Source organism: Choloepus didactylus, chromosome 2, assembly GCF_015220235.1.
Source record: "Choloepus didactylus isolate mChoDid1 chromosome 2, mChoDid1.pri, whole genome shotgun sequence".
NCBI classification, from domain to species: Eukaryota; Metazoa; Chordata; class Mammalia; order Pilosa; family Megalonychidae; genus Choloepus; species Choloepus didactylus.
The window spans coordinates 207,050,695-207,069,729 of NC_051308.1; the positions used below are offsets into that span (position 1 = coordinate 207,050,695).

The window sequence follows — 19,035 nt, forward strand, 5'->3', positions numbered from 1 at the left end:
GTCACTCTCAGTTGCTCTCTGCATCTGGGCCTGTGTAGCTCTTTTTAAAGTACTCCAGTGATCCAGTGAAGACCCACCCTGAATGGGTGGGGCAACACCTCCATAGAAATAATCCAGTGAAAAGTTCTCACCCACAGTTGATTGAGTCACATCTCCATGGAAACACTGAACCAATAGGTTCCACCCTAATCAACACTAATATGCCTGCCCCCACAAGATTGCATCAAAGAATATGGCTTTTTCTGGGGGACATAGTATATATGAACCAGCACACATGGTTGCACTATATCAGCTATATAGTATATGATTGTCTTCAAGAATCAAGGATACTGGATTGCAGTTCAACTAGTTTCAGATATTTCCTTCTACCTATTCTAATAAACTAAAAACTACGAAGAGTTTTCTATATAATGCATAAGAGTTACCTTCAGAATGACCTCCCGACTCCATTTGAAATCTCTCAGCCACTGAAACTTTGTTTCATTTCTCTTCCCCCTTTTGGTCCAGAAGGCTTTCTTAATCCTACCATGCCAGGTCCAGGCTCATCCCCAGGAGTCACGTCCTACGTTGCCAGGGAGATTTACACCCCTGGGAATCATGTCCCATGCAGGGGAGCGGGCAGCGAGTTTACCTGCCAAGTTGGTTTAGAGAGAGAGGCTACATCTGAGCAACAAAAGGGGTTCCCTGGGGGGTGATTCTCAGGTACAATTGTAAGCAGGCTTAGCCTGTCCTTTGCAGTAACAAGCTTCATAAAGGCAAGCCCCAATGTCAAGGGCACGGCCTGCTAAACCAGCTCATTTTTAATTGAAGACCCAGGCAAAGTTCCACACATTATGTTTGGTTGTTATGTCTCTTAAATCTCTCTCTCTCTGTTTTTAAACTGTTTTATTCATACACCATACCATCCATCCAAAGTGTGTACAATCAGTGGCTCTTAGTATAATTACAGAGTTGTGCATTCATCATCACAGTTAATTTGAAAACATTTTCATTGCTACAAAAAGAAAACTCCCATACCTGTTAAACTCCCCTATTATTGACACTTATTTTTTGTTAGAATTGATGAAAGAATATTATATTATTACTGTTAACTATAGTCCGTAGTTTGTATTGTATTTTTCCCCAAGTACCACCATATTATTAACGCCTTGTAATAGCCATGTACATTTGTTCTAGTTCATACAAAAACATTCTTATATTTGCACAGTCGTCATCCACAACAGGGTTCATTATGATACACAGTGTCATGTTTTATCCGCTGGCTTTTCTTGTAGTGAAATACATGACCCTAAACTTCCCCCTTCAACCACAGTCACTCCCATAATTCAGTGCTAGTTACGCTCACAATGAGACATAATGTGCTTTCATCACCTCTGTCCATTTCCAAACCCTTATAATCAGTCTTATTAAAAATTCACAAATTGAGCGTCAGCTCCCCATTCAAGTCTCTTTTAACTAATTTAGTCCCCCTTTGTTTTTTGACATAATTTGACTCCCTCCACGCCTTTGACATTTCATGTCTCTATCTGTAGCAAGTTCTATTACGGTTTCTTTGGAAATATCTGTCAGAGTTTTTCCTTCCTTTACACAATTCAACAAACATTTTGGAATGTTTATTATAAAGCAAACTTGTGCTATGGGTTATGGGAGATATAAAGGTTAATTTGACATGTACCTGGCCTGTTGGGAGCCTGTAATCTGGTAGCAGTAATGGAAGCATACAGAAACAATACAAAGCAGATTATTTGCCCTCCAGTGGGTCATGTCTTCATTGTAATAGCCTCCCAATTTGTTTCCTGGAAAATTCTGCCAGTGAATTCTTCTAAGTAACATTACGTTAATCATATCCTTTTGAAGAACGAACTGCTGATTTTCGCTTGAGAAACTTTTTGACATGACACTCAATGTCTGCACTGGCTGCCACCATTAAAATGAAACTCCTCAAGGCAAAAAAAACTTTTTTTTTTTTTTTAAACCAAACTTATATTATCATGTAGAATTTTCATTTCTCAAACAAGATTATAAACCTCTGCAGAGCGGAAATCATGTTGTCTTCTTTTTCTGAATAATGTCGGGAACTTAATTTTACTTTTGATGTGTTCTGGTACATATGACAATGGGTCTGTTCTTGCAGCCTCCTACCCTCCCAGAATCAGCCAGACCTTCTCCCAGCTAAAAGTAGATACTCCATATCTGGGTCTCTTCTCTTGATCCAAAAGACTTGTTAAAAAAAGTGTCCATTCAGTGGTCTAAATCAGGGATGACAAAATGCGAGGTTTGCATGTTACCTCTTCCCCATCACCATGGTCATGACATATTAGTAATTGCTGATGGCATTCTTTCTGATAGTGTTTAGGCATGACCACCTGACTGTGGCATTTCAGGGAGCATAACTGAACTTAATTGGCAGTGATATGAAACCTTTCTGCTATCCCTGTCCTGAACCAGTAAATTAAGCTGTGTCTCAGACTCACCTGAGATGCTTTTAATTAATAGATTGCCTGGGTTTCACCCTAGATTCTTGAATCAGGATTTCAAGGAAGGGGATAGAAATGATTCTTACAAAGTTAGCAGTGGTTTGTAGACTGGTTTTGGAGGTCAGACAGGTAGTTTTTATTTTGTCTTGGAGACTTCGTGGCTTCCCATCATTTCAGTTGCAGTACAGCATTTTATTCCTCTGTCAACTGGTAAGTTTTGTTATGTTCAGTTTATTTTTTGGGAATATATGGTAGGATCACTTGATTTGGATTACACCTGGCAAATGACATGAATCAAACACCCAAGATAAAGATACAGGATTCAGAGAGGTGGCGTCTTGATTTTCTGAAATAACTGAGCTTAAAGTTAAAATCTCACACTGTTGAGCTCTCTGAAGCTTATTCTATCTTTGTTTAGTGAATGACTTTAAAAGTTATTTAAAATGGAAGAGTTCAACACTTTGGAGTGGGTAATCTTTTAGATTTTTAATATTTCTTATAATCTATTCAGTATAGGTGGTTTAAATATATAAAGTCATTTAATTTTGTATACCTTTGCCAGAATTTCCATAAAAATAAAAATAGATCTACAAATTGGGAAAAAGTCCTTTATTAGACCACATGATCTGATTTTGGGACCAAATGTGTGGTTAAGTTATTGAGCAAAGTAGGGAAAGCTACTGAGTTAATGATAGGCCCAGAATTAGAATCTTGTGTTATTTGTTGGAGTTATGATTTGGTTTGTAGAGGGTGGTCTGTGATCTGTTTATATAATTTGCAAGAAGGTTCGGGTTTTGGAAGAAGTTACAGCTCTGTAATGTTTGGCCAGAAACTCCCGTCCGCCACGTCTACCACCTGTTTTATTGACAACAGTCCTAAACTATTTGGAAGGAAAAGAGGCAGTTAGCCTGGACTTAAACTCTCTACTCTTAAACCAGTCTTAAAAAGCTGAAGCTTATTGTTGACTGAATACTTTTCTTTTCCATCTTATGTTATTCTCTTTCTGGCCCTAGTCTCTTTTTAGAAGAGGCATGTACACAGCCTCGGTAGTTGATTTGTAGATTGTAGTAGAGTGGTTTCCTTTAGAATTTTCTCAAGGTATATACAGGTGTATCATACTTTTTGTAGACATTAAACATGTTTAATGAAATTACTGTAATTTCATTAAACATGTTTGCTGAATTAACAGTATGGTTTGGAAATAGTAGAGGCCACCAGAAAACAAATTTTCCTGAACCACTAATGATTCAAAGGACTGTAAATAATTGTGGTAGTAGAGTTGCTTTCTGGTGAAGTCATTACTTTTACTTTCCCCCTTCCTCTTTCAACTTTATGGGATAGGGAGTGTATCCTTTGGCACTGGTGAGGGATAAAGCAGGAACATGGCAGAAAAACATTGGTGTGATGGTTCTACGCCCTCCCACAACAGATTTATTGAGATATGATTCACATACCATACTTTTCACCTATTTATAGAGTGTAAAATTCAGTGTTTTGTAGCATATTCAGAGTTGTGTAGGAATCACCGCAATCTTCATTTTAGAACATTTCCTTCCCTCTAAGGTTCCTACCCCATATACGTTAGCAGTCAATTCCCATTCCTCCTTTACCTCCTCCCCCTTAGCCATAAGCAACTACTGATTTACTTTCTGTTTATAAATTTGCCTGTTTTGAGCATTTCATATAAATGAACTGCCCAACTGTTTTCCAAAGTGGCTACACTGTTTTACATTTTCACTAGCAATGCGTGAGAGTTTCAATTTCTTCACATTCTTTTTTTATGAATGAATAGTATGATTTATTAATCTTACTGTGTTTTAAACTTTTCACTATAATGTTGATACATGATGGGAAAGCCTGGGAAGCCAAAAAAAAAAAAAAAGCATTTGGGAGTTTAGTGGGTTACCTTAAATCCTTTGGAAAATCCATTTGAAACATGTGCAACAGATGAATTATACAAATAAATTAGCAGCAGCAGTATCCTCTCATCCATTTCTTTGTTCTCTAGGTGATATGTTTTTTTAAATTCAGTTTTACTGAGATACAGTCACATACCCTACAGTCATCCACAGTGTATACTCAGTTGTTCACAGTACCATCAGATAGTTGTGCATTCATCACCAAAATCAATTTTTAAACATTTTCATGAGTCCAGGAAAAAAATGAAAATAAGAATAAAAATACAAGTAAAGAAGAACACCCAAAATATCCCATCCCCCCCCATTATTCATTTAATATTTGGTCCCATTTTTCTACTTATCTGTCCATACACTGGATAGAGGGAATGTGAGCCACAAGGTTTTCGCAACCACGCCGCCACACTGTGTAAGCTACGTAGCTATACAGTCGTTTTCAAGAATCAAGGCTACTGGGTTGCTGTTGAACAGTTTCAGGTATTTTCTTCTAGCTATTTCAGTACACGAAAACTGAAAAGGGATATCTGAAGAATAACCTCCAGAATGACCTTTCAACTCCATTTGAAATCTCTCAGCCACTGAAACTTTATTTTGTTTCCTTGACCAAAAGGGGGACCTTTTGGTCAAGAAGACTTTCTGAATCCTATGATGTTGGGTCCAGGCTCATCCCTGGGAGTCATGTCCATGTTGCCAGGGAGAGTTATACCCCTGGCAGTCATGTCTGATGTAGTGAGGAGGGCAGTGAGTTTACCTTCTGAATGGGCTGAGAGAGAGGCCACATCTGGGCAACAAAAGAGGTTCTCTGGAGGAGACTCTTAGGCACAATTATAAGTAGGCTTTAACCTCTCCTTTGCAGGAACAAGCTTCATAAGGCAAGCCCCAAGATCAAGGGCTTGGCCTCCAATGCTTTTGAGAATGTCAGTAATCCCACAGGTGGGAAAGTTTAATATTTTCACATTTTTCCCCAGTCCCTCAGGGGGGCTTTGCAAATACATTTTTATTCTCTGCCCAAATTACTTTGGGATGTATCAGGGATTCACAGTAACCTATACTAACCAGATCTCATTCCCTATTCAAAGTTCCATGTAATTATGGTGTTAGAATAAACTGACCATACAAGTTTGATTATTTAGTGTGCTACAGAAAATAGAGATTTTGCACTAAATAAACGTCTCTTCCTTTGGTCTCACGTAGAAGCTGAAGTTGTAAAACACAATCACTATCATCCTTTATCCTTTAGTCTGATTTGCCTTAGTCCTAACCAGATCTGCTTCATTCATATCTAATTAAAGTCTGAACTTTTTTTCAGCTTTTTAAATTACCTTTTTCCAACTCTTGAGGAGTCTGTTTTATTCATTCATTGGACAAATACAAGTGCTGACTATGTACCAGGCTTTGGGGATATAAGAAAGAGTGAAAATTAAAGTTCCTGCTTTTATGTGGCTTGCATTATAGTGGGGAGTAACAGACTGTAAACAAAAATGGTATCAAGTAGTGACAAATTATAAAGAGTAAAACAGACTAGTGGGGCTAGTGTATGGAAGGGTCTAACATATTCCTTGTCCTGGAATTCTTAATCTAACCCTCTAACTGCTTGAACTTATTACGTGTACTTCCATTTTCTACCATTTGTGGCCAAATTTTATTTCCCTTTTACTTCTGATTCTTAACTCACTTGCAGTCTGAATTTTGCTTTCATTATTCCAGAAAACCCACCCTATAGAGCATTGTTAATTAATTCCTCCTAATAAAAGCCAATGTCTTCTCAGTTTATGTCTGTTTTTACCATTTAACACTATTGCCTTTCCCTCCTTTGAATCATTTGCTATCTCTAGTACAATTCTTCCTCAAGTTTTTTTGTTTGTTTGTTTGTTTAAACCAGTTTCTTTTCTCTTAATTTTCTATTACAGTTCTGCAATGGTAAGTTTTGTTCTTCTTCTTCCTCTAGTATCCAGTACTACATGATTTTAACTCTTTGAAAGTAGTTGACTCCCAAGATCTCACTTCATAGCCCAAGCTGCATCACTGCCTTCAGGCTTATAGTGGAGCTGGGATGAATAGCTGATTGTTACTCACTTAGCAGGATTCTTTTCCCTTTACTCCTGCTTCTGGAACATTTCTCCTCTTCAGGCTGATTAAGACACGGGTTATTTCCATGACTGCTTTAATGATTACCTGTGACTAATGTTATAACAGTTCACAGTGCTCAGTCATGTAATCCGAATCAAAGGGGTTGTTCCTTCTTGGATGCTAGTGAATTTTATGCTTTCAGTTTCTTTGGAAGATAGGGCTGAAATCAGAAGTAAAAAAAGAAGGAATAGCTCTTGACCTCCAGAACTGTAACATTTATTTTCAACAAACTTTCACTTCTTATTTTTGTCTGGTATTATGGTGATGCTTTTATCCAAGCTACTGTCACAGTAACTGAAGCATGAATTTTCTCTTATAGAGTGGGAAATTAAGCCTCAGAGAAGTTAACAGTGTAGCCAGGATCACACAGTGACGGTCAGAGCTGGGATTCCAGTTAAGGTCTTCAGACATAAGGTTCTGAATGTAATAAGTTCTTTATAAATTATCTATAAAGTGTTATTTCTCTGTGTGGATGGGAGAAGGGCTCATAGAATTACTTAGGAGCTTTTTCAAAATATTCGCATTTCACTTCCTACTTCCAAGTAATGCACCTGTTAGTTTGTTAAGCAGCTTCTACCTAAATGGGAGTAGCTTGTAACTCAGTTTAATGTACACTTGACTACTGCTTATATTATAAGGAATCCCGCATTCTTCTGTTGGTGATGGTATATAATACAGTTTGTAGCTTGTGTTGGAAAGTGCCTGTGAGTGAACGACTGACTGGCTTTTGCTAGCCATAGCTTGGTTCTGTCATTCCACACAAACTTCCTTATTGCATTTTGGTTTTCAAAGGACTTGAAGATGCTACAAGGTTCTGTTGACACCACCTTAAACCATATAAGATATGGTTTTAATTGAATAATAAATTCAATTAAATATAGTTGGACTAAATATACTGCAAATATAGCTGGCTCCAGGGATGTGTTTGTAATTTGGAGGACACTTTGGGATTTTCTTGATATGAAACCTTAGCCTTTTGTGAGATTTTCATGTTGCTTGGTCAGTTGCCTGGGTAGGGTGTAAAAGATTAGCATGTCTTTGTTCATTCAGTCAGTGGGCCTAGAGTTGAGGACACGTAGGGGTTGTAATCTACCTGAGAAACATAGAAAACCTGAAACTAAGGCATTGGTGCTGGAGAGATTAGAAAGATTAGGAGTTAGAATTGCAGGAAATGGTAACTATTGGGCATGTTTGGGGCACACAATGTGTATATTTTTCCTTGCCTGAATTCTGAATTGATGAGAAAATAAACACAAGCAAAAGCAGATAAAGAAACAAAATTATTTTTTATTGAGATGTAATTCACATACCACAAAGCATACAATTTAGTGGTTCTTAGTATATTCACGAGGTGGTGCAACCGTCGTCATTGTCTAATTCCAGAACATTTTCATAACCCCCAAAAGATACCCATTAGCAATTACTCCCTGTTTTTCCTTCCCCATCTCCTGGCAACCACTGATCTACTTTCTGTCTATGAATTTGCCTATTCTGGATATTTCTTATAAATGGTTTCATTCATTTAGTGTAATTTTTTAAGACTCATCCATGTTGAAGCATATATAATCCCTTCATTCTTTTTTATGGCTGAGTAATATTCCTTTATATGGATATAGTGCATTGTGTTTATCCATTCATCAGTTGACAGACATTTGAGTTGTTTCCATTTTTTGGGCTATTATGACTATTACTGCTATGAACATTTGTGTATAATTTTTTTGAGGTGTAGTGTGACTATTTATATTGAAAATCTTAGGTTCTCAATTTGATAAGGTGCTTGCTTTTGCAAAAAAATGAATTAAGATTAAAATATATATATATATATATATATATATATATACACATACATATTGTAAAATATCTGTTAACCCATTTTCAGATCCAGAGAAAAATATCATGATTTACAAGTACACATTATATCCAATTATTTAACCTAAAGTGAAAAATTTTAGATTTTAACTTAAAGATGTTAAGCTTAGCATTTCAAAATGGTTTTAAGGAGTGCACGAACAAAAATTGGGAAGGCCAGTATTCTGGAAGAGTGCTTTGCTTTTCTACATTTAGCTCATAAATATACTTAATACATTTCATTAATTGTATCTCCTGCAGATGAACACAACTCTTTTTTTTTTTTAACATTTTTTGTGAACTATATATAGAAAAGTGATAAATTTCAAAACACCATTGAACAGGTAGTTAAAGAACAAATTTCAAAGTATAGTATGGGTTACAGTTCCACAGTTTCAGGTATTTCCTTCTGGTTGCTCTAATACACTAGAAACTAAAAAGAAATGTCTATATAATGTTTCAGTAGTCATAATCATTTGTTAAATCCTAACTTCTCTGTTACAACTCCTGCCTCTCATTTGATCTTTTCTCAGTCTTTAGGGATATTTGGGCAATGACCATTCTAACTTCTTCATGTTGAAAAGGGATGTTGACATTATGGGATAAGGGAATGGAGCTGGTTCTGGGAGAGATTGGTATCTCTAAGTTTCGGGGCTTATCTGGCACAGGAACAATCTGGAGGTTTTAAGTTTCTGGAAAATAAACTTAATAAGTAAAACTTTTATAGAGTCTTTATAGAGCCCTGGGTTTTCTATAGAGTTTTCAGAAATACTGTTCATTGGGGTTTGACATACTGTGGCAATTTATAATATCTGGCTGAAACTTGTATAAGAGTAACCTCCAGTACGACCTCTCGACTCTATTTGAAATCCTTCAGCCACTGAAGCCTTATTTTGTTATGTTTCTTTTCCCCCTTCTTGGTCAAGAAGGCATTGTCAATCCTATGATGCTAGGGCCACACTCATCCCTGGGAGTCATGTCCCATGTTGCCAGGGCATCTTATGTCCCTGAAATCCATGTTCCACCTAGAAGGGAGGGTAACGAGTTACTTGCAGAATGTGGCTTAGAGTGAGAGGCCACATCTGAGCAACAAAAGAGGTTCTCTGGGGGTGACTCTTAGGCGTGTTTATAAGTAGGTTTAGCTTCACCATTACAGAAAAATAACATATATACAGCCACACATAAAGAAGACCCCAAAACACCCATTTCCCTTATCCTCCCAATTATTTACCCTTAATACTGGTGTGGTGCTAGTAAGGTATTGCTGCTAAATATAGTCCATAGCATGCAATAGGTAATTGTTCTCTGTTCCCCTGTACCACTCTACCACTCTATTATTAATTCTGTGTACAAATGTCACATTTGTGTGTAAGTTGTTATATGAACACAAATAGTTCCTAGGAGTGGAATTGCTGAGACATATGGTAATTTTGTGTTTAACTTCTGGAGACTTACCTTTGTTTTGCTGATATTGTAGACTGTGGCTTAGGTTTAAGGGCCCAGTGGGCTTGTTAATTCTCCATATTCCCCCATCTCTGCCCTCTCAGTCTAGACCATGGAGCAGATCACCTAGAGTATGTTTTGGTTAGCAGAGCAGACACACCCAGATCACTGCCTCCTAGAGTCCTGGATGGAGAGGAAAGATAAAGAGACTGAATCCTTGGTGCGTATGTCTTTTGTTAAATTAGCTCCTCCCACTAACCAAGTAACTCACCTCTTTGGGTAAGAGTGGGCTAAGAGGCCAAGAATGTTCAGAGAAAAGTCGGTCCTTACAGAAACCAGGAATTGGAAAGGAGTGTTCTGCTTTAACAGAAGAAGAGATAGGAATTAAGCCAGAAACTTGAAAGCCACTCTTAGATGAAAGAGCAGTACCATTTTATGCAGATAGGAAATACATTAAGGAAAGATGATGAGTTCAGTTTTGGACAAGGCAAATTTGAGATTTCCAGGTGAGAATGTTAGATGTTTATGTTTGGAGGTCAGGAGATTGATTTGGGCTAGAGCCATAGCATTGAGATTCATCTGCATGTAGGTAATTGAAACTATAGGAGTAGGTAAAATCATCCATAAATTAGGACAGTAGGGAAAGGTGTCTAGTAAATCCAATCTCTAAAGTCTTTGTGGTTTTGATTCTGCTGGCTGATGTTTCTGCTGTCTCTTGATTATGCTAGTTTGTTTCCTTCTGGATTTTTTGATTTTTAATTATGAATTCATTTATTTTGGAACCTTAACTGTGGGAACTCTTCCAGGCCTAGATCAAAGGTGGATTCCCTCAGAGAAAAATTGTATTGCTTCTGCAAAGTTGGGTGGGGGACACTACCATCCTAGGACTATTATAAACTAAATTTTAGGTATGAAGCTTTTTGAACCATAATCTAGGTGAAGGTTAGCTGTAGTTGTGAAATATCAGGGGAGACACTGATGCAGTCATGTTATCCCCTTGCCATTACTTAGTGCCAAAATTAAGAGACAGTTTTCTTACAATTCTCTTGAGTAAGGCCTGGACTTTGCTTCTTGTTATTTGGGCCCCAAGAGGCCTTGAAATTGCAAATTTAAATTTGTAGTGTTTGGCAAAATGCCCTGAAGGTGAAAGAAAGCTAATTTCAGTATTCTGCATACCTCTCCGGTTTTTCTCTTTTCACTTAGTCTTTGGTCTTTATTCATACCTTACTTTCTGACAGGTTGTTGATTCATTTTTAAAAATTTATAGACATTTTACCCAGCATTTTAGTTACTTCCATTGGCAGATTGATCAAGCCATCCCAGTCTGTCATACTGGCAGAAATAGAAGTGTCTGGCTCTCGGTCTCTTCAGTGTATGCAGGGAATTCAAGCCTGTAAATCAACGATTATAAACTTGAGACAAAATCCTGTATTTTGTTTGGCCCACATAGGATTTAGAAAATAAAAATCAGGAGATTTCAAAGAAAATTTTGGATTTCTGGCTTCTCTTGAAAAAGTGAAAGTTCTTATTAATACAGGGATTTCACTCCTGCGTAGGAACAATTGGCTAGAACTGGGAATAGCAGCTTATTCCTTTAGACTGAACATGCTTTCTTTAGTTCTTCATGGTCTCTGCTCGTGCAGTGCGTGTATGTGTATTACACTTATATCCATTCTAGCTCCTCTCATTTGTGTTACCTGTAGGGATTTGTGGATCATCCTTTGCCTAATGAAAATATTGTTATCTCCAATGTGCCAGGTAGTAGTGATAGTAGACACTTTCACATTTGTTCATTAATGTATTTAATTTTAACAACCAATCTGTAGTTTATCCCTGATTAATAAAGTTATATAGGTGGCATTATCCCCAGGTTACAAAAGAAGAAACTGAGGTTCAGTGAGGTAATATGAATTCTTCAAGATGTCAGAGTATCACAGCTAGAATATGAACCTAGAACTGTCTTATCAAAGCTCTTTTCTTCTGTTCCAGTGCTGCTATTAACTTTTTTTTTAAAGCAACGGAACTGTTTCTTGATACGAAGTCTTAGTGAAATCTGCTATATAAAAATGATAATGGTAATACTGTTTTGATTGAAGAGTAGGTTTGTGTGTATATGTTGGTGGGGTGTATGTGTGCAATATGTGTGAGTAGGATCCTGCAAGCTCTGTAGTAGCCTTTTAGGTACTTCTGGAATCCCTAGGAGTCTACTAAACAATTTGGACACTCCGTCTCTATTCCATGAGCATAGCCATTTGTTGAATTTTATGAAGTCTCAGCTCCTTTGAATGTCTTAGTTACAGTGTGCCTATTCTTCTTATGCTTCTCGGTATGTCTGTCTTCCATGGTGTATTCCCTGTTATCACTTGGTAGCATTTTCAGTTCGTGTAAATATGTATTGGGATAATGGTGAATCTCTTAACTTTCCATTTCTATTTAAAGAGTGTATTAATTAAAATTGTAATGTGATTTATAGTTTAACTTATTTTGAAACGTCTGGTAACTAACTGTTCTTTACTTTTCAGATTCTTTTTGTGGCCAGATGGGTTTGTATGGACAGGCTTGTCCATCTGTAACTTCATTAAGGTGAGTCCTCTTTTTTTTATTGGAACATGTAACATTTTAAAAGTTATGCTGATCAAGTCATATTACAGTGAATTTCAAGGTGAGGTTCAGGATAAAATATTGTAGTTTGTTTTGCCAAGTAGAGTACTGTTTGGTGGGTGGGGAGATATTTTTGCTTAGATAGACTTTTGTGGTAATAGAATTCTGATCTGTATTTAATTTCCACTTAGTAAATACATTCTTTTTCATAAAATAACAATTTTATACCTCATTGTTTTTTGTTTTCTTTTTACTAATCTGATTTCTACATGTCTTAATTAGAAAATATATAGAACATTTAGGTTGTCTTTACAGCTAATTATTAAGTAAAACTAAAGATACTAATTTTGAACCTCTTTCTAAAGAATGGTGTAAACATAATCCCTAGATTACCATCATTTACAATAAAAGTAGTAAAACGTAAAATTTTTTTTAATTAAATTCAGTTTTATTGAAATACATTCACACACCATACAATCATCCATGATATACAATCCACTGTCCACAGTATGATAACATAGTTATGCGTTCGTCACCACAATCTATCTCTGAACATTTTCCTTACATCAGAAAGAACCAGAACAAGAATAAAAAATAAAAGTGAAAAAAAACACCCAAATCATCCCCCCATCCCACCCCATTTGTCCTTTAGTTTTTATCCCCATTCCTCCACTCATCCATACACTAGACAACGGGGTGTGATCCACAAGGTCTTCACAATCACACTGTCACCCCTTGTAATCTACATTATTATATAATTGTCTTCAGGAGTCCAGACTGCTGGGTTGGAGTTTGGTAGTTTCAGGTATTTACTTCTAGCTATTCCAATACATTAAAGCCTAAGAGATGTTATCTATATAGTGCATAAGAATGTCCACCAGAGTGACCTCTCGACTCCATTTGGAATCTCTCAGCCACTGAAACCATTTTGTCTCATTTTGCATCCCCTTTTTGGTCAAGAAGATACTCTCAGTCCCACGATGCCGGTTCCACATTCATTCCCGGAAGTCATACTCTTTGTTGCCAGGGAGATTTACACCCCTGGGAGTCGGGTCCCATGTAGGGGGGAGGGCAGTGAGTTCACCTGTCGAGATGGCTCAGTTAGAGAGAGAGAGGGCCACATCTGAGCAACAAAGAGGTACTCAGGGGGAGACTCTTAGGCACCATTACATACAACTTTAGACTCTCCTTTGTGGTAATGAGCTTCATAAGGGCAAGTCCCATGCTCGAGGGCTCAGCACATCAAATCGCCAGTCCCAATGTTTGTGACAACATATGGTAGGGGATCAGCATCTCAAAGTTTAGAGATAGGCCTTACAATTCAGGGATAGAGTTAACTGCTGTAAGAGCTTACAATCTAGGGACTATTACAATTATTGTGTCCACGTTAGGCTATGTTCTAAGATTCAATTCTGAGTTTATACATTGTAGTTAGTTCATATTGGTGAGGCATCATCCCTCTCACCATGTTTTCTCCAACACTTTTACTCCTATATATATATTTTCCTACAATTTTATAGAGTTATATTCACATACCATACATTTATCCACAGTGTACAATCAGTTGTTCATGGTATCATCATAAAGTTGTACATTTGTCACCGCAATCAGCATTTGAACATACTGATTACTACAAGAAAAATTGTTTTTTTTTTTTTTTTAGCAATAAGAAAAAATGATAAGAAGAAAAATAACATGTCATACAATACAATATACTACTAAGGACAGCAAATAACACCACTACCAAGAATCCCATATTACTCCCCTATATCCCCTTCTCATATACATTTAGCGGTAAAACGTAAAATTTAGGAACTAAATTTCTGTGTACAACCAGTGGTTTCAGAATTTTTGTAGCCACTAACTCCTTTCTACAAATTAAATTTTGTGTGAAGTCCACTGAATAAATCAGATAAATGTGAGAATTTGCTGCTTGTTTAGACTTCCGTGTTCTACCCTCATAGTGATCCCTGAGGGATCTCTGAAGTTCCACAGGACACGGTTTGAAAAATAAACTAAACTTCATCTGTTATTTGAAGTCCTTCCGACTAGAATATAAAGTGTTGATGGTAGCACCTACTGTTTACATTTAGTGTCTTAGCCAGCTGTATCATTCATTCAGTCATTCAACGTATTGAGCACCTAGTATGTTGACAGGCGCTATTCTAAATGCTGGGGCTACAGCAGTGAATAAAACAGATAAAAGTCCTACAGTCATGGAACTCACATTCTCCTGGAGGGACAAGTAATAAACAAGATAAGTAAGAAGCATTTGTTAGATAGACACAGTGATAAGGGCTACAGAGAAGAATAAAATAGGCAAGGGCAATAGGAAATAAATACAATGTGTATGTTATTTTAGATAGGGTACCAAGGGAAAGCTTCACTGAAAAGATGGCCTTTGAATGAAGACCTGAAGTAATGATGGAATGAGCCATATATTGGATATGTGGACTATGAGCAGAGGGAATCAAGGAAGTGCCAAGGCAGGAGGCTGCCTTGTGTGTTCAAGGTCGGTGTGACTGGAGTGGAGTAAGTGATAGAATTGGAATTACCTAGCTTTGAAGGACAGAAGGAGAGAGAGGAGGGATACAAAATTGCTAGAGCCATGACTGTACAGTCAAGGAATCTTTAGGTTTGAGAGAAATTCTGGTTGTCTAGAATGCTACAAAAGAAAAATGAATAATGAAAAAATGAATGTAAGTACTTGAATTCTCAGTAGGCCAAGGCTGACTGTCTTCTTCCTCAGTAGAAAATCTCTACTTCATGCCATTATGGTATTTTCTTTCCATAAGAATGCATCTTCTATCTTACAGTGGAAATAGATTGCTTTTCTACTTTGCTGGGTTCCCCCCTGCCACCTCACACCTCCCCTCCCCCCAAGAAACAAGTGACATTTGTACAGCTCAAAAAAATAACTTTTTATTTTTTAAGATTAACTTTTTTTCATCTCTAAAACTGCTCTAGGGCTAATTTGACTTAACAGTGATTTCTCCTTGGTATGAGGGGAGGAGCCAGTTTACCCTTTTTTTTTGAATGTTTAACATGTTAGGCATTGTAACCTCAGGATTTTTGCATACTTAAATCTGATTGGATTTCCTTAAAGATATTTTAATTGTGAGATACACGGAAACAATCAGATCTTAAAGTCATTGGCTAAGGTTTTAAATCCCTTTATTTGAATATTTGTTTCGGTTAAACCTTTAATGACATTGAGTTAGGAATAATACATGCCTCATTTTTTTTTAGTTGATAGAATTATTGAACTGGAAGGGGTGATGAGAAAAGAGATACCATGAGTTATTTCATAATTTCCTCGCTGTGTGTTATAATTCTTGCGTGCAATATTCTAGAATCAAAATTTCTTACGGATAGAGCTATAAATTAAGCACTTACTTCATAATCTGAGAAGCCCTTTAGAATTTGAGCCCCAATATTTAATATCCTCATATACATTTTTATTTCTGTGTTATTCCATGTGCTTCATCTCTGAAGCAGAAAATTCCCATTCTCAAAAGTGTGTGTAGAAAACCATTGTCTGCCTTTTATTTTTCTAAGTGGCAGCCTGCATTGGTTTGCCATAAGGGGGAGAAGAAAAGAATGACTGTTTTGGGTGAGTAGAACTGGGTTACTTAAAACCATAATAAATTTTAGTTTACTTTCGCATAGAATCTTCCCAAACCAGAAACAGCTTCCCCAGCTATACTACCTAGACAGGAATAGAACTAGAACTCACACCTACTGATAGAATATACATATAGCTTGCTTGTGTGCCTTACCTCTCTTGTATGTATTTCTTGTGCTTGTATTTCTAGAAAGTGGCCAGTCTCAAGCCAGGAAGCATATGAATCAGTGGAGAAGAGTTGGATGTGTGGCTGGGAATGAGAAAATGGTTAGGCAGGTGGGGGTTTGTAGGCAGATAGGGAAGAGTGGGTGTGCATCAAACAACTTACGTGTAAGTGAAGGAAGGGAGTAGAATGAAAGTATGTGAAGTATTTAAAAAATTTGGTGGGAAAGAAAGGGTATTTAATATTTGATTAAAATTGCCTCCCCTCTGCAAAATATTGAGGGTAAATAAGTTTTGCTTTCTATCGATGATACTGGATCCTTGTTTAATTTGAATGTGCTACTTAGGATTATCTTAAAAATTATACTAACTGTATTTTTATGATTGAAAAGAAATTTATGTTTATTCTAGAAGATTTGGAAAGACAGATAGGCATTGTTAATATCTTCATGTCACATAATTTTCTAATAGTAACTCCTACATGTGCATTAAAAAAAGGCCCCCCAAATTTTCTTTTAAAAAGTTGTTACGAATGGTTTTGTGGTGATAGCTAAGGGATACTTGTTAATTTTAACTAAATTGCTCTTGCCAGCACTTTGATCTTCTTAATCTTGGTACTGTAGGTAGAATTGCATTTTAACAAGTTGCTGTAATGACATTTTATTCTATATACTGAGACTGTTTCCTTGTATCACTCAGGTTGGGTGGGAGGCAGATGTTACACTGGTAATCTGGACAGAGATAATTTATTAGAAAGACTCATTTAGCAGTTGTTAAAAAGTTGTTAGGTAACAAAAAGGGTAAAAATAAAATTGTAAGATATCATGGAGATGGACAATGTAGGATGCACCTGCCATCACTAGGACTCAGGGAACAAAGGGATAAATTTATAGGAAGGGCCCTGTGGAACTGAAACTCACACCTCTGAGGAGAAGGTGCTGCATGTCTGGTTGTTGGTGTCTGAGCTTGGAGGAGGATTCCATGCACCTGAGAGCCAGACCTGTCATGAGGAGGTGCTGTCATGAGGAGATACAAGCTGCTTGTGCTTGTATCTCTTGAATGGGGCATGACGAAGTTAGTTCTGCAAGTGTTGGAAAAGCTGCAGTCTTGACCTACTTGTCTGCTACTGGAAGGTCCTGTTGGAATGAAGAGGCCATTGCTAGAGTAACAGTCTTAGGAAGCTGAAAGAATGGATAGAAAGGTGCAAATCTCTTCTGCTTCCTTCCTTGTGGTCTATCTTTAGCATTATAGGAGGCCTTGCCAAGATAGAAATGTGGTTTGTAGAATCCCTACTTCAGCATCACATAGCGGAATTTGGGGGTTGGTTTGGAGCAGAGGTACAATAACTTAATTGCCACAGTTGTTCTAACAGACTGCTAAAAATATGGTATAAAAAGATGTTTTATCAGATCTGTTTACAGTTATTATTTATGTGATTTTAGTGGATTACCTGCATGTTGTTAAATGACCCTTAAAATTTGTAAAGCATGTGAAATTATATTAAAAATTTGTTAAGATTCACAAGTATTCTTTGCCATCTGAATCTGCTGCTTTTATACCCTAAGTTTGGATAGGAAGGGTCAGGATAGTGAGAGATACTGGGTCATCCAACTCTATTCATTTCCTAAGTTTTGGATAGCAGAAGTTCCAAAGAGTTTGGATAGTACAGATGGTGATGGATATGCTTGCTGTCAAACAGCCACATCTTAAAAATTTAACTGGATCTCTTTGGTTCCTGAGTTTGGATAAGGTGGATTCAAATAGTGAGGTGGTACCTTACTGTTATTTTCAAGTACAGATTCATTAAGAGCACAATCTTACAGAAAAAGCAAAACCTTTCCTTGAATATTTGTTTTAGGTAGACAAGTAAATACATGTATTGATATTTTTTTCACATATTGTAGTGATAGGCTACTTTTTATAGTTTGCTTTGGTTAAAACAAAATAAATTTGATGTTTCTCTAGGCTTGTTAAAATGGAGCCCTTCCTGCATTTCAGAATTGCCCAATATTAGAGCACTGATTCTGTGGCTTACCTTGTATATAGGCTAGAATGCTGGGTGAGCAGATAGCACTTAAGAGTAATTTCTGGTGACATTCACCACCTTCCACCTGAGATCTCTTCCTACTATTATCTTTTTCTATATTAACCCCCCCTTTATCTTTTTGTTATGTGTCTCCCTTATAGATTCCTTTTGATCCAGTCTGTCTTAGGATATGCTAAGGAACAGATAGGGGTATTTTAGTGCCAGAGATGCTCATGTGTTAGTGCCCCAGATGAATTTCCTTTCCATCTGTTTCCTCATTTCTCTCCTCTTGATATTGATAATTCCAGTGTTTAGAAACACCAGAAGAGGGTAGTTTTATGTCAAGGCTTCTTGCTTGTTTCTGTTGACAGGTTTGGTATTGATAAGGCAGCTCTGGTATATAGTCTTAGGTGTCAGGTGGATATAGGTTCAAATCACTTAATAGCCATGCGATCTTAGGCAAGTTACTTTACTTTTCATAATTTATAAAATAGATTTTCCTAGTGTATAAAACAGGTTTGTTAATGCTTAATTTGCTGGGCTGTTATGATTCATGGGATTTAATGTATTCATAAGGCATCTAGCATATTTTTTCCTCATTCATATTTTCCAATAGTAGAAAGCAAGGGGATTATCATTTTTACATAAAAGAGGAATTGGGACAGATTTGTGTCCTTCGCTGTCAGTGCAACTTTGTGGAAAGAAGAGGATTTCTTTTTTCTTTTCTATTTTTCTTCTTCACTCTAAATTCTTAAATTCCAGAATATTTACCAGTGGTGTTCAGACTTGCAATTGGCCTTCACACTA

The 19,035-nt window shown here is 36.9% G+C and overlaps 1 protein-coding gene across 4 annotated transcripts in view; it reads left to right on the plus strand.

Annotated features, from left to right (window-relative positions):
* Nucleotides 1-19,035, plus strand: part of FOXJ3 (forkhead box J3) — a 212,635-nt gene that overhangs the window by 10,679 nt on the left and 182,921 nt on the right. For 3 of the 4 annotated variants that reach the window (XM_037827527.1, XM_037827525.1, XM_037827528.1), the window contains exon 2: nucleotides 12,337-12,397. Coding sequence is in view for 3 of the 4 variants with exons in the window: in XM_037827525.1 (XP_037683453.1) it covers nucleotides 12,354-12,397 (44 nt within the window). In the remaining variant the exon portion in view is untranslated. Of the gene's footprint in view, nucleotides 1-9,918; nucleotides 10,035-12,336; nucleotides 12,398-19,035 lie in introns of all 4 variants that reach the window. The other variant, XM_037827526.1, reaches the window with a different exon arrangement.